Source organism: Fusarium coffeatum (assembly GCF_003316985.1).
Source record: "Fusarium coffeatum strain FIESC_28 chromosome Unknown BRIP53273_contig_411, whole genome shotgun sequence".
Lineage (NCBI taxonomy): Eukaryota > Fungi > Ascomycota > Sordariomycetes > Hypocreales > Nectriaceae > Fusarium > Fusarium coffeatum.
Window position 1 is genome coordinate 40 of NW_022158200.1, and position 21,757 is coordinate 21,796.

Below are 21,757 nucleotides of genomic sequence, written 5' to 3' on the forward strand. Positions count from 1 at the left end.
ATAGCAGTAGGGACTCAGCCATTGAACGCTTAGGTCTTACAGCGGCATCATGGAATGCGCTTCGTCTCCTGAAAGCTCCGAACGCCATGGCAACCAGTTTCCATTCCCATCATATCTATCGTGTACAGCGCGTGTATTCCATGGGCTAAAACCGTTTAAGCAAAAGAAAAGGAAGAAAATCAAACAAAATTGACGGGAATTATGTGAGGTGGTTACAGATGACTCGGGTATCGAAGGGTGGGAGTACTGGAATGATTACTCGTTGACTCGATAAGACACCACCATCATACCACATCGGTGCAACGCATTACACACCATGGCTTATGATCGCGCCCAGATGTTGTGAGGCTGAAGGTGTTAAACTGTTTTTCGTCAAAAACCTAGGCGAATATCCTAGGCGTCACTGGCCTTGATGTCATCAGCACCATCCACTTCCTTCGCGTCTTCAGAAGCGAGAGCTGTTTCGCCGATGTCTTTGTCCTTTGCATCATGCTCAGCCCTTGGAGTAACCTCGTCACTGGCTTCTGAGCCGCCCACTCTAGATCTTGGAAGGAACCAACCTCCACGTTCCCATTGTCCAGGTTCGTAGAGGCAAGAGTTGCGGACCTCTTCATCAGAAATACCAGCCAGGAGAGTGTTGAGACGCTTGAAGTCGATTGGCTTGAGGATCCATCCATCGAAACCGGCATCAATGTAAGTCTGCTTTTCCCGCTCAACGAGTGAGGCCGAGACAGCAAAGATGGGGATGCGATGGTTGGTGCCAGCCAAGCTCGAGTGGCCGTGATGATCTGCAGATGCCTCCATTGACCTGATCATTTTTGTACTCGTGAGGCCGTCAACGATAGGCATCTAGTTCAAGTTAGTGACCAGGTACAGTCAATTGAAACTCGGCTAACTCACCTGCATGTCCATTAGGACAACATCAAAGTCATTCGACCTCTCACGATAAGCTGCAGCGCAGTCCTCGCCGTTGACGGTATGATGAACGCCATGTCCTACTCTTTCCAGGCGCTTCCTCAAGATCTTCATGTTGATTGGGTCGTCTTCAGCCACGAGAACCTCGAGATGCGGCTGCTCAGTCATCTGGGTGCCTCCACTGGTGACACTCTCTGTGCCAGCCTTGGCTACAGGGTGATCACTGCTCTTCATCTCAAAGAGAATGCCAGATTGCTCACTAGGTTGTGGTTTCTGAGGTACATCAGTATAATCATCCGGCATTTTGATTGCTCGGATTGGGGTTTTTGAATCCACGACATCGGTACTGCCCGGCTCGCTATGAGGCTTCGTTGAGACAGGACTTTGAGGCTGCTTAGTGGACGGACTAGCAGATCGGCCACCAACACTCATAGCTCCGCGAGACTGAGGGCGCAAGGATCCTGATATTGAACCTCCACTTCCCTGAAGAGGAAATTCGGTGCCTTCCCGTTCATTTAGAGACAGGGGCGTTTGGATTGCATCAATTAAGCGATCAGCATCGCTCTGATGGCTCTCGCGGCTACCGCGGCTAGCGTGGCTTGCATGGCTACTCCTGCTTCGCTGGCTTGCCCCACTTCCTTTGATAGAAACATCGGCAGTCTCCCCAGTAGATGCCATAGTGCTAGCTCTATCAACAAGCGTGATCTCTCCTTCTGGCGCAGCCCTCAAAGCATCAGGAGCGGTGTTGGTAGTGCTGTCACTATTCGTGGATTGATTTCCTGGCTCTGCCGGAGCATCCTCGGGCTGAGATACATGTGTTTCATCTGATAGAGTGAACGGAAGCTGGACCACAAATCTCGAGCCTTGCCCGACTTCGGATTTCAGCCGAAGCTGTCCGTCCATGTTTCGAACAATGCGAGCAACAACGGCAAGGCCAAGTCCTAGAGTACGCATTTCACGAGGCATCTCGTCTAGTGAGCTTGACATAGGCGCTTCCTCGGTGCTGACCTGCTCGAGATCGCGGAATAGAGTGTCAAGTTGACCTGCACTCATGCCGATACCAGAGTCTTCGATAACAAAGTCAACAACGGCCTGCCGATCTTTGACCTCGGACACGAAAACGTCCACCTTGACATGACCTTTATGCGTATGCGCGACCGCATTTGCTGTGACATTAGAAAGTGCTTGTCGAATCCGTCGTTCATCGCCGTGTACGAACTGAGGCAATCCAGGATGTTGGACAACAGTGTAATGGATTCCTTTTCGTTTCGCATCGTTCAAGAAGGGGCCGGTTGCCTCTCTAATACAGCTGGCAAGATCAAACACTTCGTCCTTGACCAAATTCTGCCCTTCCTCTGTCTTGGTCAAATCCAGTAGATCATTTATGACATAAATCAGAGATTTAGATGCAGAATGAGACCTGGCCAAGTTATCGCGAGTTTCTTGATCGAGACTACCTTCCAAGGCGATCTCGAGGTAGTTGATGATGGCATTCAGAGGGGTTCGAACCTCATGCGCAGAATTAGCAAGTAACAGTCGGGTCAGTTTGCTGTTCTGTAAAGCCTTCTCCTTTTGTCTCCAAACTTCGATGAACTTGCCGTAAACAAGGCAGAGGACAGCAGCTGTCTCTACCTGTTCCTCATTCCATTCTCGGCATTTTCCAACGACAGTTTCGTGCCATGTCTTGAAACTCTTCCTTGGCTCGAGGTAGCCGGCGGTACCCTCACGAACAAACTTTTCATAAGGATTGCCGGCCCACTTCACTTCCTTAATTTGGCCCTTCCGGAAGAAAACAATGAAGTCACTACCGCCAACGCTCAGTGGGACGTAGAGTAGTCCAGCGACAACTTGAAAACCAGGTGGATATCGAAGATCAGGGAAATCTTCTCTAACATCCTGTGATGCCACAACAGAAGTGAGTTGACGCATTCTGAGATACTCTAACATTGCAAGCGCTTCTTGACTTTGTTCGATAGGTCCCATGATTTTGGTCTCACCCTTGATTGATAGCAAACCAAAATCGGCATCGAACAGTTTTAATAGATCCTCCGAAGACGCAATGATGTACCCAGAAGGATTCTTGTCAGTAGGTGCGGTGTTGATCAACTTGCGAGCTTGTAGTCTCGAAGCGTAAGACAACCTCTCGATATTTCTGGATGCTGTGTCTCCCACTAGACGACACATTTTTCGAATAGGAAACGATACTCGCATTCCATGATTTCCGTATGAGTGACAAGAAATAAGGCCCCATAACTCGTTGAAAGCATTGATTGAAATCGACATTGAGGACCTCACAGCCATATTCTTCAAGTATTTGATATGAATCGGCGACATAGCTCGCAGATACGAGTGGCTCATGTCCAATGGGACGTCAAGGTCTTCTTTTGTTCGGCAAACGATTCTGGAGGTATCTTGATCGCGGTCGTAAAGTAGCCGTACTTTGTTGAGCTTGTAGAGATCGCGGGCTTGTCGTGGAATATCTGATGCTGGAAAGTGAAGACCCTTGTATAAATCTCTCGTCATGGATGTATCAACAAGCTCCGTCACAACCTTTCCGTTGAATGACGAGTCAAACTGATAAATCATGACTCGGTGGAAGCCAGTCAATTCTTTGATTATGCCAACTAGAATCTTGAGAAAAGCCTCGAGGTTTGGAGCAGATGAAAGCTGTTCCTGGACTTGAGACATAATGTCAAAGACTTGCATAGCGCCTTGTTCGCCCCGCCTCTTTCTCGCGCTTCTCAATATCCTCAAAGGCTTACTAAGAACCTCTGTGCTGTCTTCGATCTCCTCCAAAGTTGGGTTTGATTGCAATGTGTCGTGGGGAGTGTCGGGCGTCATCTCATCCACTGGCCGTAATGGATATTCAACGTCATCGTCCAGCTCAAACTCGCAGAGGATTAAATCAGGATGTGCTGGGTTTATATGAATTGCACACCAAAGCTTTGTGCTCTTGCGTTTAGGGGGTCGAATTGATAGGCTAAAAACCTCAGGACCATTAACGGCGGGATCTGCATCTTCGTCGCGAATAAAATCGATGTGGTCAAGAAGATTATCCTGTTGCTCTTCTGTCAGGATGTCAAGGAAATTCGTGAGCTGAAATAATTGTTTAGGTGTATAGCCCAACATCCGATCAGAATTCTCGCTGACGTATCGGGCGACAAAACAACCATCGTTTTCTTCGCGAAGAGCAACGAGAACACCGAAAGTTTGAACGGCGCCAGGGGTATGAATCGGTTCGTCCTCACAACGCTGTAGGACACCGTCACGACCAGTAATGACCGCATGACCGTCATCAGTCACAACGTGCGTGAAACGGGAAGTGACAAGCGGAACATCAGCACTGGAGTTCCCAGCGGAAGAAACATCGGCATCATGTCCGCCCGGTGCAAGGTTCGATGAGTTATGACCCATTGCCCCCGATTCCTCTGTTTCTGTTGCTGCGTCTCCATCTACATCTTCTTCGCCTTCGTTGTCTGACATCGATATATCAAGTTGTAAAGGCACTGTACTGCTTCCATGGCGGTTTGCATCGAGCTGAATGCTCGACATGGGGCCGCTCATAGTGTTTTTTCTTCGCATTATGGCGTCGATACGCTCGTTGTGGGCTCGTGAATGGTAATTTGCTGGAACTGTGTCTGAACGTCTCAGATCTGGTCCCGTGTCAGCTCGAGGCGCGCCCGGGACCTGAATGGGAATGCTCCGACCATCGCGCTCAGGCAAGGCGTGGAAGTAGTCGTCACTGGTTATCTTACTGGAGTTGGGGTCGACGCTGATGACTGATCGTATAGGAAAAACTCGGTCCCCGGAGACATCTGAAGCGGCGGAGTGATAGCCCAGTTGCTTATCTGAACTGACACTCCAAGGTGAAAACGGTGGCTCCGAGTTGGAAACACTATTATGTTCGCTGGGAGCAGCAGATGAAGCGGCTCTAGTCGTTCGTGTAGGCGTTGCGTTATTACAGGTGTTCGTACGAAGTTCTGGAAAACTCTCCGGGCCACTGGGCCGAATGGTCGTCGAAGATGCTGTCGAAGACTGAGGTGGTGGAGGAGGATAAGACTCTGAGGGCGGAGAGGTAGCCGAAGGGTCGTGTTGCTGTTCTTGATGGTTCTTTTGCTCAGGTTGACTGGTGCCCTGGCTCTCTTCGTCGTGCGACGCATCCATGATGGTAGTGTCCTGTCGCTAACCTGATAGTTGCGAAGCCGAAGTTGAAAGGATGAGAGCCCGGAGGTTGAGGAGGGTGGGGGGAGGATACTCGAGCGGGAGGTGAGGACGATCCTATAAAGTAGCGTCGCGCATCCCCGTGATAGCCTGTACGATCCTAGTGAAGGGTGCCAGCAGAATGTCCCGCGAAATCAAAGGGTTTGGAGGCAGCCAAGGTAGAATAAGGAAACACAATGAAGAAGAAAAGAAAATATTGGGCTGTCGTGGTCGTAATAGTCGTGGTCGTCGGCGAGGGCTTGACTTTTGACAGATGCAGTGGCGTGGGCTACAACGCAATGTAGTCTGGTCTGTAGGTCGAGTCGATAGAAGATAAAAGCAGGGTCCAAATGTTAAAGCGACGAGACCCCAATGCTAGATCAACAGGGGGCCGGACTTGGGTGAAGGCCAAACAATAGGTAGTGAGAAACAGAAGCTATCACAATTCGAATAGACAGCGATGAATGGCGAAGGGGTTGTGAAGACGGGTATCCGATGCGGAAAGAGTGACGAAGGCTTTGACTGGCCAGGCGACTTGATTTGCGATTGATACGTAATACCGCTCTAGGTTCGAGGATTATCGAGCAAGAATACTGTAGGGAAGGGCAAAGTAGGGCAGAGCCAGAACAGGGCGACAAATAATTTACTGTACCAGCTGGTAGCAGCTTTTGGCTGAGGGGACGGGATGTTGAACTGTAGGAGTAAGGTGTTGTAGGTTGGTTGTGTGGAGGTGGCAATGTACAGTGTGGCCCTACAGTACGGTATGGTTTTAGGTGCTAGCCCCCAGGCCAGGTCTCAATCCCACCTAATCCCTGCCGCCTGCACGCTGCAGTCAGGTTGGAGAGAGGCAAGAGTAGGTGGCCTGGGGCTACGCTACGAGGGCAAGAGGGAGGGTCAAGTGGAAATGGGCAGGAGCCTGAAGGCAAGGACTTCCCTACCAATGGCTCGTCTGTCGCCTTGCTAGCTCTGTCGATCCCATCCATTTTCTCCCCTCTCAATGAGCAGAAGACCGGATTACACTGCCAAGACCGCTCAAAATCCCATCCTTATCCCTTGAAAATCCCATCTCATTCTATCCTGCTACTCTACCTTGCCTTACTATGCCCCTCCCTGGTCTCTTTGCCCTGGAGTACAGTGTCCACTTGCCTTACAACGAACGAGCCGAGAGTCTTCGGTCCAGAATACTCTGGAGAAATGGGCTGTTGAACCAAGAACGCCTTAAATTTTCTTCTATTGTCTTCCAAGTGCTTGCGCCATAGTCTTGTGTGTTCCGGCATTGTGGATTACTCCATGTCGGCAAGCAAAGGGGTCTCGTGGTGGAATTTTGGTGGTTTCGATGACCCCACGACCCTGACCGAGGAATCAGTCAACACACGAAACAACCCTCCACAGGCTTGGGGCCATCACCATAATAGGGCACAACAATTAACCCGAATCTTACACAGCGTTAACGCTTCCCATTAATTACGCTGTTGTGCAAAACCCCTACGGTGTCGAGAAGGAACCAAGCTCTCTGTCAAACAACGGTTCTGCCATTCCCAACTAATTTTCGTCTTAGAACTAGGCTACCTCGACCTATCACCATCTTTGAACGAGATCACTGTCCCAGTCTGGCCTGACAAATGGTCTTTTCGACCCGAGCCGCAATTCTGCTCTTTTTGTAGTATGAGGCCTTTCAAACATACCAAGCGAGATCGACATGTCGTGTAAAAAACATCTTTTTTTGATGAGACAAATGCACAGCTCACCAAATGAGACCTGTACGTATCTTCTGGATCGAGACCCATAATTGCGATCATGGGCTAATCTAACATTCTAGTATGAAACCCGCGCGCTAAGGCTGAGCGACACCATGCCGTAACTCACTGTTGCTTCAACTACTTTGTGATGTGACCGGTTCTTAATACTGATGGGAATCGAAGGCTTTGACCTGACTGACGATTCTAATATGATTGGCTGACATATATACCGGCCAACAGCGTGCGGATCAGCTCGTGGCTTGACAGTACCGTCGCGATGACTTTTCTCAATTGCACGATGGCATCCCAGTGTCAGTCTCAGGAACTAGAATTACCGATAGGCCAGACCGCTTGACGACGCTGTGAATCGGCGATCAAGATGCCTACTCCCCACTTGGTCTGTAGAGTCCCTTGGAGCTCTCCAAGCCAACCAGCAAGTCCACAAGTGCCTTGTTAGCTTGAAGAATCTGGCTCCAACAAGTAGCTGGACCCCTCTTATCTTGATTTGATGCTGGTAGGTGGGTAGCACAACAGTCCGCCTGCGTTCTTTAAACAAGCAGATATAGTGTAAGAAACATTTGAGCACCTTGCCGCTTCCAGTACGCGCGGATCGTCTATCCTCTTTTGTCAGCTACAGCGGAGAGCGGGGGTTATCCTGTCCTCCATGGGGCTAGGTCCAGGGCACCTCGCTGACCCCTACCCGTCCCTGCCGGACTAAGGTGTCATGAGGTGAGAGAGGCAAAGTCCCTGAGCCACTTGTTGATCTCACTGTCGAGACCATTCTGTTACACCCGCAATGGAGTAGGCAGATTCAAGAGGACTCACTGTACTATTCATGTGCTGTGCTGCATGCAAATGCGATGACAACAGAGTTCGGCATAAAATGCACCGCCCCAGTGTGTGATTTGAAGTACGTCCAGTACGTATTTAGTCTCTTACCCACAGACCATGATGGATGAGGCTCGGTACAGTATTGCTGTAAGAACCATATTCTTCCAACACTGTGGGTGCGCCACATATAGCTGTGACATCATTCGAGGCCGGTGGTTCTTCTCCGGCTTGGAGGAGACGAGTGGACGTCTTGGCAAATCATCGTCATGAAACGATTTGGGACCATAATGATCATCGACTGATGATGCAGATCTTTGTTGTACCCAGCCACATGTGGCGGATAACTAACTAGGTACTTAAGAAATGTCCTTCAAGTTAGGCTACAGAAATAAAGTAGCCTAAGTGATGGTCTAATTTGGGATAAAGGTGAACAAGTTATTTCGTCTCTTATGCTTTTAACAGTCAATTCTTTTGACACCCTGCGGCTAGGTACCCAGGAGGTATGCCTGGGCTGAATTACAGGACAGTAGGCACAGAGTACTGGACTGATATAGACGCACAGAAACGGTTCCTGAATTTGGATGGGAAAAGGCGAATCTACAGAGAATGCCTTGGCAAGCATTATTCCCTGTTCCTCGGAGTTGTTTCATCATTAGAAAACTTCGTCTTCCAATAGAAAGAGGTATTATTTACCGTTATACCCGTCTAGGCTGCCAGAGGCGCTGAAGAGCGAAAAAATCTTTTTACAGTACAGTACATACATGTGGACCATGATGATGACTGGTCCCTGGGTTTTGATGCTGACATCGGACGTTTTTTGACATCCGTATTACCGCTTGTTTATTAAGAAATTTCTGTCTTGTCGTAGGTAATTACTAAACCATAGGCAAATACGGATACATACGTATGTATTATTTTAGGCCGTATGCACCTTGCAGACCAGCGCCAAGCCTAACATCTCCGCTTCGAATCACCGGAGGTCCTCCGGAGGGAGCAGGCATCCGATGATTAATATTACAGTATCGAAACGGACATTGTATAGCATTTGCTAATAATGGTGAACCTGAACATGAATGAATATGTATCGACTACCTATATATCTGGTTATATGCACCACGACGAGTTTGAACTGGAACTAGCAATTGAGTTTACTAAGAATAGACAATGACCAGCTGCGTGCACTTACACCAAGTCACTTGAATTGTCAGATCCAAAGAAATCGTCGAATACCTGTAGCTCCAGGAACACCGGCTCTAGTTTCTCCCTTTAATGTGACATCGTACAAACTGCCATCCTCGGCGCCAAGGCAAACAAACAGTGTGGGAAGTCTCTGAGGCGTTTGTTGCAACGATAGACTTTTCACAACCTTGAATGGCAGTACTGTACTATGGCAGTATCTATCTTATCCGTATATCCATGGATGGCAACCTGCTTATTTCCGATGTCTGAAATGACTGTATCCGTGTCCGTACTACTGTATGTAAACAAATTCGGTGATGTGTACGGATAGTAAGTAACTTTTGCTGAAGGTTGCTTAACCTTTCAACACTACAATGACCCCGAATGTTTTCCTTTCAGTGTCCGTGTGTCTAGTTAACGATTGAACAATCTTCGTATCATGTCTTATCTACCATCTTGTCTCAGCACTTGGCATACAGTGTGTTAAACAATGCATCCCTAGAACATGATACCATTCGATATTTATTGGGCTTTCCTTTTAGAATTGGGCATTAGTTTTGTTTGCGGGCATTCAAGTGTCTAGGCCACCCGCCTCTATTGGTTCAACTTTACTTACACCGTCGAGTAAGTCGAGACTCTATATCTGGAACATGGCACAGGCCCCGTTGCCGGCTCGGCAATGTCTACTTACCATCGTCTAAGTCATCAAAAGCATACGCAGGCTTAACTCGTTGCTCAAAATGGATTGGGTAGCATATGGTTGTGTCAGATGATAGAATGCGCGATGTTGAAATACCAGTTTCTACTCTTTCAGAATAAAAATGCTGGGAGCAAGACTCGGACACTTTGCCCTCTACAGTCAAATCACTGTTACCCTTCAACTTCCTAAGCCAGCCATGTTCTGCTTTCTGTCAAAGAATACTAGGGTCGAGCTGGCTGACTCGCTGCCATGCTCTGCCAAGCAAGGTTAACCCTGCTTATCTCGGGAGAGCAACATAATCTCAATTAGCAACGAGTTAACAAAGCCCCAGCCATGGATATATCCTACCCAGACACAGGCCCCTCGACGCCTTGACATTTCGAATGGCCCGAGACTGGCCACGCGACTGCACAGATCCCCCCATCTTTAAAAAGATAGCAATCGTGATATATGACAACATCTTACCCGCGGATGCTCCAAGGGTCCAGGGCTGACGAAAGCGGCAAATGAAAGTCTAGAACGGACAGACTCTACCAACAATGGGTACTATAAGCATGGCTGTTCCTAGCTTTCTATGTCGTGCATGGTCTAGTTGAGTTGTGTCGTATTGAACGCTCACTGGACAATTAGACCATCTTAAACCCAATTGGTCGATCTACGGTACTTGAAACAGGTAGTTTCATCGAGGATATCCGGGAAGATCGTCAATATTTGGTTCAGCTGAAGATCCTACTAAGCGGTGTGATAGCTTATTAAGTGGTAGTGCGGAGATACTCAATATCGTTGCTGGGCTTCAGTCCGGGCATGTCCGCCGAAGCAAATACTGCTGAGTTGTTCAACCGTCTGACGGGGAGTCCTTGCTGGCTATGTTGCATCGAACGAAAGGAAACAACATTGATGAAAACCTAGAGGTCATGTCCGTTCGTGAGCGTTTAGTGAGAATAGTGGCGTGTGTTTTCAATTTTCTTAAAAGATATACCGTAAACTCAATAGACCTAGGTTCTGTCTAACACTCAGCCAACATATTCTTCTTGTTTGTTTCTCTGAAATGGCAAGATATAGCTCATGCGATCTGTACTGAAAGCCATAGCTGGGTTGAATGCAATGATTTGATGAAAAGCAATGAATAGTAAAGATGATTTCTTGTACGAGTGATAGTGATATCGAAGCATGGCATGCTCTAGACAGGAGGCTACAAAACAGAGGCACAGTTAGCAGGGAATCTTGTATGATATCAAAGTAAACTAACTGCAGGACTTGCAAATATGTAGACTTAGTAGTACTATGTCAACGCAGCTCTCTCTTGTACCACAACATAGCTAAATGAACACACCTTCCATATTCAACAGCACTTAACAATAGGTAGGAGTCCTCGGGTCGTTCCTCTATAAGAGCTGCGCAAGTTGCAGTATCTTACTTTGTTTTCACCCGAAGACGTTACTATTCAATGACTTACGTGCCTTACCACCCACCCCCTACTATATACGAGATGCTTCTTAGTTCTCCCTGCACTAGGTTTGTAATACCTTACTTACCTGCAGGAAGTCACTTGCCTTATTGCCTGTCCATCAGCAACCGACAGATAAACCAGGCAAAAAGCAAAGACAAAGAAAGAAACGTTTTACAGTTAGTTGTTGATGCTGGTGACTAAAACTGCAAAAGAGAAACTCCGGTACAGGGAATCGAACCCTGGGCTCCGCGGAACTTAACCTCTCAGGTTATGAGAGCGCGAAATGTTAGCCACTACACCATACCGGACAGTAGATGCTATTTAGACTTGCAATTGGCAACCAGGTAGTCTGACATGAACAGATACCTGGCCAATCGTGCAAGTACAAGTCATCTTGGAATGACTTGTAAAAACTTCGTACATAGTGTCACTGGACTAGTTGGAGTATACCGAGTTTCTTCACTCATCACTATATTCTTTCCTCGTAGATCTACGAGACAGTGACTGTCACGTTCCCCTTAAAGCTCTCGCTCGAGTTGCCAACAAAGACTGTAAAGTCACCAGGCTCAACAACATATTTCATCTTGCGGTTCCATAGGCCCCAATCCTCAACTTTAAGATCGATCTTAACAGTCTCGGTCTTACCTGCCTTGACAGCGACCTTCTTGAAACCCTTGAGTTGGTACCGAGGAACGTCGACCGAGGCGATCATGTCTTTAACGTAAAGCTGGACAACCTCAGACCCGTCACGCTTGGACTTATTGCTAACGTCGACGGAAACAGTGACTGTGTCGGAGGCCGTTACGTTCTTCTTAGAAACGGAGATCTTGGAGAAGTCAAACTTGCTGTATGAAAGACCATAGCCGAACGTGTAGAGAGCCTCAGGGTTCTCGAGGATATAGTTGTTGCCGAACTCAAGAGTGCCGTTCTCGTAAATCTTGCCAGGATTGGGATAGGCACGTGCAGAGTTGAGGTAATCATAGTAGATTGGGGTAGTGCCAACGTCGTAGGGAAAGCTAACGGAAAGCTTGCCTGAGGGGTTGACGTTGCCGTAGAGGATGTCAGCGAGAGCATGACCTCCCTCTTGAGATTGGTAGAACTGCTGAACAAGAGCAGCAGCCTCTTTGGAGATCCACGGTTCAGTGATGGGTTTGCCGGAGCTGTAGACGACAACGGTGGGCTTTCCACTATCAATAATTGCCTTGACGAGCTTGGGCATGGCCCCGATGAGATTCAGGTTGCTAGCATCGATATGCTCACCAGTGGTGGCGTTGAGACCAGCCCAGAGTTCGTTCTGGTCGCGAGTCCAAGTTCCGACGACAACAACAGCGATGTCGGCAGCCTCAGCGGCAGCGATAGCATCCTCGAAACCAGATTCGTCCGAGGACCAACGCTCACAGCCTTGAGTGAAGGTAACGTTGCCCTTGCTGGCAGCTTTGATACCATCATAGGGGGTGACACCTCTGGTCATAGCAGTACCAATGACATAGTCACCGTACTATTCAGCGTCAGTGTTTTGTTTAATTCCAGAGGATGAGAATATCACATACGTTGACATAGCCATGAGCCATCGGTCCAATGACGGCAACATTGGCGTCTTTCTTCAATGGAAGAACGTCCTCGTGGTTCTCAAGAAGAACAATGCTCTCAGCATCAAGCTGACGAGCGACCTTTTTGTGAGCCTTGGTGTTGACATAGTCCCAGATCTTATCGTCAGCAACACCAGTGAAGGGTTTCTCGAAAAGACCCATCTCAAACTTGGCACGAAGAACACGAGACACTGCTGTGTCGACAACCTTGTTGTCTAGCTTACCGGCTTTGACAAGCTCAGGGATGATCTCGAAACTCCAGTAGCCACCGCCCATCTCGGCATCGTTACCAGCAGGGAGAGCCTGTGCTTCATTAGTATTTGACTTGGTCCTTTGTGGGGAAACCGACCTCGAGAGTAATGCACTCGTCATCCTCGAGAGGGCAGACATTGAAGGCCTGAGCAAGGCGAGCAGTACCGCCGGCATCGGATATGACATAGTACTTATAATCCCATTCGTCTCGAAGGATATCAGTGAGGAGATGAGAGTCTGAAACGACAGGAACACCGTCGTAGGAATTGTAAGAGGACATAATGGAGGTCGCTCCGCCGTCGATGATGGCTCGCTTAAAAGGGGGGAGATAGAGAGACCGCAATTGTCGCTCACCGCCGTGAACAGGGGCGGTGTTGATACCTTGTTCAGGTGTCGCAAATGCAGCCTTCATTGTCAGTTACTTGTTTGGACTGGCGATGGATGTTAGATGTGGCTTACGTAGTGCTTCACCATAGCCGACACTCCTCCAGCTTGAAGGCCCTTGACGTATCTGTAACCCATCTCTCCCGCACTGTAGTAAGTTAGCATATATCATCGCCGGTCATGAGTAAAAGTCATACAGATAAGAATCCTCGCTGAAGCATTCTTCGACTCGTCCAAATCGCAGCTCTCGGGCGAGATCGACTTGTGGAGAGAAGAGCTGGTTTATACCAAGAGCTCGAGATTCCGTAGCAATAACGTCGGCCATCTTCTCGATGAGCTCAGGGTTGAATGAACATCCCATGCCGATGGGTGAGTTGAAGATGGTTCCGTTGAGGATCAAAACTCCGTGGAGACCTTCACTCTGAACAAAGGCGGGAATACCTCACATCTGTCAGTTCATGAAGTGAAAGTCTCAACAAGGCATTGTGACTCACCGAGCTCAGTCTCTTCCATGAGATAGTCCTGTCCCAACTTGGCAGCCTTCTTGATGGTGGTCATGTTGGCGTACAGGCCAGTCCAGATGGAATTGGCACGGTATTTGAAGTTCCATTCCAAGCCGGTTCTATTGACAGCCTCTGTAGTAAGATTGAGATAGTTGGTCATGTCACCCTGGATCAACTGAGCAGTCTTCTCCTCAATCGTCATGCGCTTGAGGAGATCCGAGACTCTATCGTCGACAGAAGCTTTGGAGTCCTTGTAAACAGGTTTATCCTTAGCAGCCTGGCCTGCCGTGGCCAGTGCTACCGCACAAAGGTATCCAGAAAGCTTCATTCTGGAATATTGAAGATGAGAAAGAGGCTACTCGAGAGCTATAGACAAGGGCGCTTGGGATCTACATGAATTTATACACTAGAGAATCCTTGTCCCTTTACAATTAACCGCGGAGCCTGGAGCATGGATAACCCCCTCTTCTCGTACATCATAGTATAGATTCACGATACTCGTCAGCTGCACTGCATATGAGTTTGGCTACTGACTTGATTCGAATTAGGTCATGTAATGGAAGGCCTTTACGGACGTTACGACCGAAGCACAGCAGATCATGACATGGCGGGCTTCTGGGGACCCTGGAAGAATGCGGGGCAGAAGAAGAGAAGAAGGAGATGGGCAAAGGACTTGGATTCGTGGACTTTGTTTTTAAGTTGACATGAGAGCAAGTTCAAAAGGTGTGAGGTCAACCATTGGGGCGGTATATCAGGATCAGATGGAAAGACGAGCCGAATATCCTAGCACAGATGCAAGGCAGAGGTTCTGGTCATGGAACATGTGTCATGTAGACCAGATCCCTCGAGTTCTACAAAGTACTTACAGTGCAGTACAATACAGTAGACTACAGTATCCAATGTGAGTAAGTTCCATAGACGTCGGTATAAGTCAACCCGAGATTTTCTAATGGCCGAGCAGCCGTTAGCTTCCACAGTCGGACACTTACTGGATTACAGTGGCTCTAGCCTGTAAACCCCGCATGTTCACTCCCTGTATTTAGCCGGGGGTGCTTCTAGTGCCCGCTGATTTATCCACCAGTCGATCAATCCCGCAGGGGACCCTTGATAGTCAGTCTCATCCCGTCTCGTCTCATCTCAACATCATGTGTATTGTCGTCACTTACTATCATGACAAGATGGTGGGGTCAAGGAGGGGAAAACACGGGATGGACCCAGTAATCGACGGATGAATGTTATCGTAGGATTCCCGCAATATGGACTGACAAGGACAGACAGAGAAATCAGAATCTCCCATTCAAAGACCCCTAGGGACCTACTACTTCCTTGAGCTTTTCTTCTTCCTCATATCTACAACGCAGATAGTCTAGGCCATAGAATTGGCTTACATCAACACCAAAGATGCACCTTCGCGATGGCATGTGGCTACCTGCCCAAGACTTCCGAACTGAATATGCCGAAGATGTCTACGAAATCACCCCCAACCAAGACCAACAGGCATTGAGCTTGCTATGTCCGACAAAGCACATTCGGACTCGTGGAGATGGCCTCAACCAACCTACTCTTACTCTTGATATCAAGGCCGAGATGGACGGCATCATTTCGATTGAGAGCACACACTGGGCTGGTGCTCAACGGACAGGTCCCAACTTTGATCTCTTTCCTGCTGGCCAACCAAAGGTCGAGGGGAAGATTCTAAAGACTGACAAGGGAACCACACTCCAGTCTGGATCCTTGTCTGCTACTATTCACCCCGATCAGCACAACTTCGACATCAAGTTCCACAGCTCTGATGGCAAGAAGCACCTGACGAATCTCGGCAACCGCAGTACTGGCTTTGCCTACTCCCCTGCTCCTACATCGCAAATCCAGACTGGAAACATGGACGATTTCAAGCACTATATGTTTATGCAAACAACTTTGTCTGTTGGCGAGTCTGTTCATGGTCTGGGTGAACGATTCGGTGCCTGGAATAAGGTTGGCCAAAATGTTGTTCTTTGGAATGCAGACGGTGGCACCTCGAGTGATCAGGCCTACAAGAACGTTTCTTTCTGGATGAGCAACCGCGGATATGGTGTGTTCATCGATTACCCTGGCAAAGTCGACCTCGAGATTGGTAGCGAGCGATGTTGTCGTGTGCAAACAACTATCGAGGGCCAACGTCTCAAGATGTACATCATCTACGGCGACGGGCCCAAAGACGTTCTCAACAAGTACACTGTCCTCACTGGAAAGGCCAACAAGGTTCCTAGCTGGAGTTTTGGTCTTTGGTTGACTACCAGCTTCACCACCAACTACGATGAAGCCACCGTCAACTCCTTTCTGGAAGGCATGAAGGCTCGCGGCTCGCCTGTCGACGTCTTCCACTACGACTGCTTTTGGATGAAGGCTTTCCGGTGGACAGACTTCATCTTTGACTCTGAGCGTTTTCCTGATCCCAAAGGTCAGATCTCGCGTCTCAAAGAGAAAGGCCTCTGCAAAAAGGTCTGCGTCTGGATCAACCCCTACATCGGCCAAGCTGGTGTTGCCTTTAAGCATGCCGCTGAAAAGGGCTATCTTCTTAAGCGTAAGAACGGCGATATCTGGCAGTGGGACTTGTGGCAGGCCGGTATGGGTCTTTTGGACGTGACAAATCCTGAGGCTTGTGCTTGGTATGTCGAGTGCCTTAACAGCCTCTTCGATAAGGGTGTTGATGCCCTCAAGACCGACTTTGGCGAGCGTATTCCCACTCTTGGTGTCCAATGGCACGACCCCACGATCGATCCTCACAAAATGCACAATTACTATGCATTCGCATACAACAAACTCGTCTATGAAGCTCTTCAGAAACGATATGGTAACGACGAAGCCGTTCTTTACGCCCGTGCTGCCTGCGCGGGAGTACAAAGATTCCCTCTTGTCTGGGGTGGTGACTGTGAGTCCACGCCAGAAGCACTCGCTGAGTCTGTCCGCGGCGGTTTGTCCATGGGTTTGAGTGGTTTCACCTTTTGGAGTTGTGATATTGGTGGCTTTGAAGGTAGCCCTCCGCCATGGATCTACAAGCGGTGGGTCGCCATGGGTCTCTTGTGCAGCCACAGTCGTCTTCACGGAAGTAACTCGTATCGGGTGCCCTGGATTGTTGACGACGACGATACTACTGAGGAAGGATGTTCAAAGACCCTGGCCAAATGGACGGCGCTCAAGACTCGTCTGATGCCGTACATCTTCTCTCAGGCGATAGAGTCTATTGAAGATGGAATTCCCATGTCCCTGCGGGCTGTTGCCCTTGAGTTCCCCGACGACCCTACCTCGTGGTTCCTCGATCGCCAGTTCATGGTCGGATCTCAGCTCCTGGCAGCTCCCATCTACGAAGAGTCTGGCGAAGTCGAGTTCTACCTACCCAAGGGCAAGTGGACATGTTACTTTACCAACGAAGTCAAGTCGGGTCCTGGCTGGTTTAGAGAGAAACACGCTTTTGGTACTCTGCCCCTTTACGTCCGTGAGAACACGGTTCTTGTCCTCGGTAGCCGTAAGGAGGTCGGTGCTGCCTACGATTTTGCCAACAATGTTGAGGTTGCTCTGTACCAAACTCGGCCTGGCTCCAAAACCACAGTGGTGGATGGCGAGGGAAATACCGTTGCTGAACTTGTTGTTGGTGATGACGGTAAGCTGCAGGGTACTAATCAACTAAAGGGCGATTCCAAGGTTGCGGAGAACGGACGTGACTTGGAGGGAGATGCCCTTGTATATATTGAGTCCCTGTGATGCTATGTGAAGAAGACAGGATAGTGAATAGAACTGTCAACGCGAACAGCTAGACAATGCTCTCTACATGTGGTGCTTCGTCAGATCGAGACTCAAAACCTAGACGTAGCTACCAAAATTGTCCCGAGTAGATCGTCAGCTGTCGATCTCGGCATCTAATTGCCCGAAGCTGCGGATATTGGCAGGTATCCGTTGATGTTTGGTAAAGCCATTGGAGCTGGAGCTACTTCTGAGTTGCGACATGGATGTCAGCGCCAACGGTCAGCACTAGATCAGTTACGCCCTGTCTTCGGGCCCTCCTTCTATCTAACGTATTTAGTCCAAGAGTCTCATTCATAGCTCGACAATAATCCTTTGAACCGTCAAGTACCTGGCCTGACATGCGACACATATGCTCTCCCCACTAATGGAGACTATACTGTCATGGAACTTCAGGGTCTCGATTTGGGGGCATTGGGGGTTGCCCAAAGAGGAAATTTTCAGACGCTCCAATGCGATATGATTGGTCAAGTTCCGTCATGGTCTGAGACCTGCAGTCTGTTGTGAAAATGTCATAAATCCAAGTATCATAAACTGTGTCAAATTCAGCACTTGATTGATTCTCTGCTTGCCAACGAGAACTTCTACAACATCCCAGATTCAGTTTTTATGCCTCCCCGATAGTAAGTTTGTACAAATATGGCTCCAGATTAAGATATAAAAATGAAAAATGATTATGGTGGTATTCGGTATATCCTTGCAGTGTGTCATTTTGATCTAGCATTGCCACGATGTAGCCCAGACACACAATCTAAAGAGCAGCATCTGCATATACTCGTGTAGCTATGACAAGTATCAACTCGGGCTCCTACCTAAAACATCTTGCGGTCTTCTTCTGTCCTAACAATCGTAGTCAAACTTCATGAAATGTACCTATGTATTGATGATCTGAGCTCGGGTAACCCGAAAGTCGGCCTATAGAGTTACAATCAGAGACGTGATTGGCCCGGCTGTAAGTGAAAGCGAGAGTGATCAAAGGTACCTTTACTTTACTTCACTTACCTATTCTAAACATGCGAATTCATATTTAGCCGAATTGAAAAGGTCAGATCAAGGGCCATATGCCAAGTTACTGTACTGCCTCTACTGAGTTCCTGGACGGCACAAGGTATGCCCCGATGACTGGTCAGACCACAACTGTAGTTCAGTCTTCACAATGCTATACGCGGTTTCTTCTACTGATCTCGCTACCTTTGGCATTTAGCCGGCACTGGCGAGTGATAGTTGGCGTTTTATTTCTCCGACCGCTCGGTGCCGACCCGGAATCGCCTCGAAGGAGCCTTGTTTAAGAAGCCGATGACTGTCATGATCGGCCTTGGCATGCCGTGTTACGTCTTCCCGTCATGTCATCTTGCTGTATGCCACCAAGATGACCCATTTATAAATCCTCGACGATCATGTGTAGTACTTCGAACCTAACGGAAGCCAACACTTGCGTGGTGATAAGGGCACTCCATTGTCTAGTGATACGACTATCGAGACATTCCCTAGACCCCCTGGGTGAGTAGATTTAGATAGGTGGGACCATGGAGGCTACAGTGATTAACATAGAACCATCTCCAGGGGTATCGAGAATGGAGCAATGACTCTGGGGAAGAAGATCGTACAAATAAACTCGAGGGCCGCCGCCTATCACTTCTGGGTACTTTATCCACCTCGGTTCCAAGTTTGAAGCTCCTCACTCGACGTAACGAAACACAGATATCATACAGCCCTAAGAGGTATTTGAAAGGTGTCACAATGGGGAAAGCCTACAGCATTGGCCTGGCTTGCTTCGCAGCCATAGGGTGCGTATCACCACTAAAACTTCAATAGTGATACTGACAAGCATTGTTCGAATTCAGCTCCTTTCTATTCGGCTACGACTCTGGTGTTATGACAGATGTCATCGCCTCGAAGCACTTCCAAAACTACTTCGACACAACATCCACTTCTTCCATCATAGGGGCCATTAACTCTACATTCAGTGGGGGTGCGGTATTCGGAGCCTTGTTTGGTGGAGTGATTATGGATAAATTTGGTCGAAGGAAGACTATTGGCATTGGTGCATTTATTTGCACGATTGGTGGTGTTCTCCAAGCTGCCTCTTACCAGTATGTGTCTTTTAGGTTACTGAACTCTCTCGCTTATTGTTGACTAACACATTACTTAGCCTTGCTATGATGCTAATCGGACGGATCATTGCTGGCTTTGCCGTTGGTCTACTCTCTATGAGTGGTGAGTTTCTCTATGCTGTCCTATCAACTCCATGACTGACAACCATTGAAGTCCCAGTATATCAAAGCGAATGCGCCTCTCCTAAGAACCGAGGCCTCATCGTTGGACTCGCCCAACAAATGATCGGGGTCGGCTTCATTGTCTCTACTTGGGTTGGATACGGCAGCCATCACATGCCTGATACTTCATCCTTCCAATGGCGATTCCCTCTTGCATTCCAAGCATTTCCTTCCGCGCTGTTATGCCTGGGTATGCTCTGGCTTCCCGAAACTCCTCGCCATCTCATTGCGACCGACCAATTGGACGATGGGTTGAGGACACTACGGAAGTTGCACTTCGACGGCTCAAATGAAGACTGGATCAAGTCTGAGTTCAATGAGATCAAGCTTACTATAGACGCCGAGAAGGCTGCCACTGCACCAGGCTGGCTGATTATGTTCAAGGTACCACAGTGGCGAAAGCGACTTATGCTTGGAACTCTGGTACAGGTGTTTACTCAGTTTACTGGTAAGTTTCCCGGTAGACGATTCTACTCATCACAGATTTGTTCGACAAGGACATGCTAACATTGCTTGTAGGAATTAATGTAATCGGGTAAGCAACTCCTCCCCAGATTCCTTCAGCTCCGCTCTTAGCATAAACATAAAGTCTCCCGGATGAAAGCTTCGAATCTCACTAACATGATACAAGATACTACCAAACCATCATGTATGAGAGCCTTGGCATTACTGGTAAGACGAGTCTGCTCGTGGCAGGGATTTACAACTGCACTGGCCCCCTCGCGAGTAAGTCACAAGCCCTTTATCTCGCACAGCAATACACTAATAACACTGCTCAGACTTGGTCTTCATCACCTTGATCTCGGATAGAATTGGCCGAAAGAGGCCTCTTATTTATGGTATCATCGCCATCACCATCGCTTTAATCCTAGAGAGCGTTGTCAACAGCCAAAATGTCGACGGCAAGCACCACGGCCTTAGTATCGCTGGCGTTGCTTTCTTATTCTGCGTCACTGTCATCTTCTCACTATCCTTCGGTCCCGTTAGTTGGACGTACATGGCCGAAATCATGCCTTATCAGATACGAGGTAAAGGATGTGCTTTTGCCACAGGCATCGGAAACTGGCTCGTCTCGACCTTTTGGAACCAAGTCAGTCCTTTGGCACTCAAAGAATTAGGCTGGAAATTTTACTTTCTATTCGTTGGTAAGTAGACGCCTGCAACTCTTTCAGGTTCAGCTAATTTATATGGAATAGCGTTCAACATTGTCATTACTCTTCCTACTCTCATCTTCGCCTTCCGAGAGACAAAGGGTCTGTCTCTTGAAGAGATCGACCTTATGTTTGGAGATCGAGCTCTAGGAAATCTACCAGGGGATCTTGAGAAGGATGGCGGCGTTGTTGCTGTGACAAATTCGCACGATGAAAAGCCCGACTCAAAACTGTAGTTTTCGTATGCAAGATACAGTTTCTTTCATTTTTACTGTGAACTTCTTGCTTATGTGTTTGAAAGGTGACAATGTACGGATCTCATGCCAAGATGTTATTTACGATCATTTTCGTAGTTTCAGTGCAGGTTCAGGAAGAGCGTGCGTGGGTTTTCTAAAGTCAAGTATGCTAGCTACTGAAGATAGGTGCTGTCCCTTACATGCAAGTCACAAAGACATCCCCTTATGGAGCGCAGTTTGGCTGGCGTTTTAACAACTAGCTACTCAATCCGGTATGGCTGACGATATCTTCGAATTCTTCAACAATCGCAGACAACCTAGGGAACATGGCTCTCAATACAGGAATGCTTCTTCAACAATTTACCGGCCTTCCGGTCTACTAGCTCGAGATAGAGTACAATAATGCCAATTGCAGGCCCCTCCATCATCAAACAGCCTAAAATCCATCCGGTATGGTGTAGTGGCTAACATTTCGCGCTCTCATAACTGAGAGATCAGTACCGCGGAGCCCAGGGTTCGATTCCCTGTACCGGAGTTTCTTTTTTTGCACTTTAAACAATCAGTCTCGC

General features: G+C 48.3%; 4 protein-coding genes across 4 annotated transcripts; 2 read left to right on the forward strand and 2 right to left on the reverse strand.

Annotated features, from left to right (window-relative positions):
• Window positions 1–393: 393 nt before the first annotated feature.
• On the reverse strand, window positions 394–5,079 carry FIESC28_11452 (uncharacterized protein; the record flags this gene model as incomplete). The annotated part of the gene is made up of 2 exons (XM_031165575.1): window positions 394–849; window positions 901–5,079. 2 exons carry the CDS (start codon window positions 5,077–5,079, stop codon window positions 394–396), a joined length of 4,635 nt encoding a protein of 1,544 aa, XP_031010345.1.
• A 6,425-nt stretch (window positions 5,080–11,504) lies between these two features.
• On the reverse strand, window positions 11,505–14,070 carry FIESC28_11453 (uncharacterized protein; the record flags this gene model as incomplete). Its single annotated transcript, XM_031165576.1, has 6 exons — window positions 11,505–12,512; window positions 12,565–12,906; window positions 12,953–13,261; window positions 13,315–13,387; window positions 13,437–13,680; window positions 13,734–14,070. 6 exons carry the CDS (start codon window positions 14,068–14,070, stop codon window positions 11,505–11,507), a joined length of 2,313 nt encoding a protein of 770 aa, XP_031010346.1.
• Window positions 14,071–15,143: 1,073 nt separating this feature from the next.
• On the forward strand, window positions 15,144–17,486 carry FIESC28_11454 (uncharacterized protein; the record flags this gene model as incomplete). The annotated part of the gene is made up of 1 exon (XM_031165577.1): window positions 15,144–17,486. One exon carries the CDS (start codon window positions 15,144–15,146, stop codon window positions 17,484–17,486), a length of 2,343 nt encoding a protein of 780 aa, XP_031010347.1.
• Window positions 17,487–19,265: 1,779 nt separating this feature from the next.
• FIESC28_11455 (uncharacterized protein) lies at window positions 19,266–21,188 on the forward strand (the record flags this gene model as incomplete). The annotated part of the gene is made up of 8 exons (XM_031165578.1): window positions 19,266–19,312; window positions 19,370–19,618; window positions 19,678–19,742; window positions 19,794–20,249; window positions 20,321–20,336; window positions 20,433–20,527; window positions 20,581–20,946; window positions 20,998–21,188. 8 exons carry the CDS (start codon window positions 19,266–19,268, stop codon window positions 21,186–21,188), a joined length of 1,485 nt encoding a protein of 494 aa, XP_031010348.1.
• Between the last annotated feature and the right edge of the window lie 569 nt (window positions 21,189–21,757).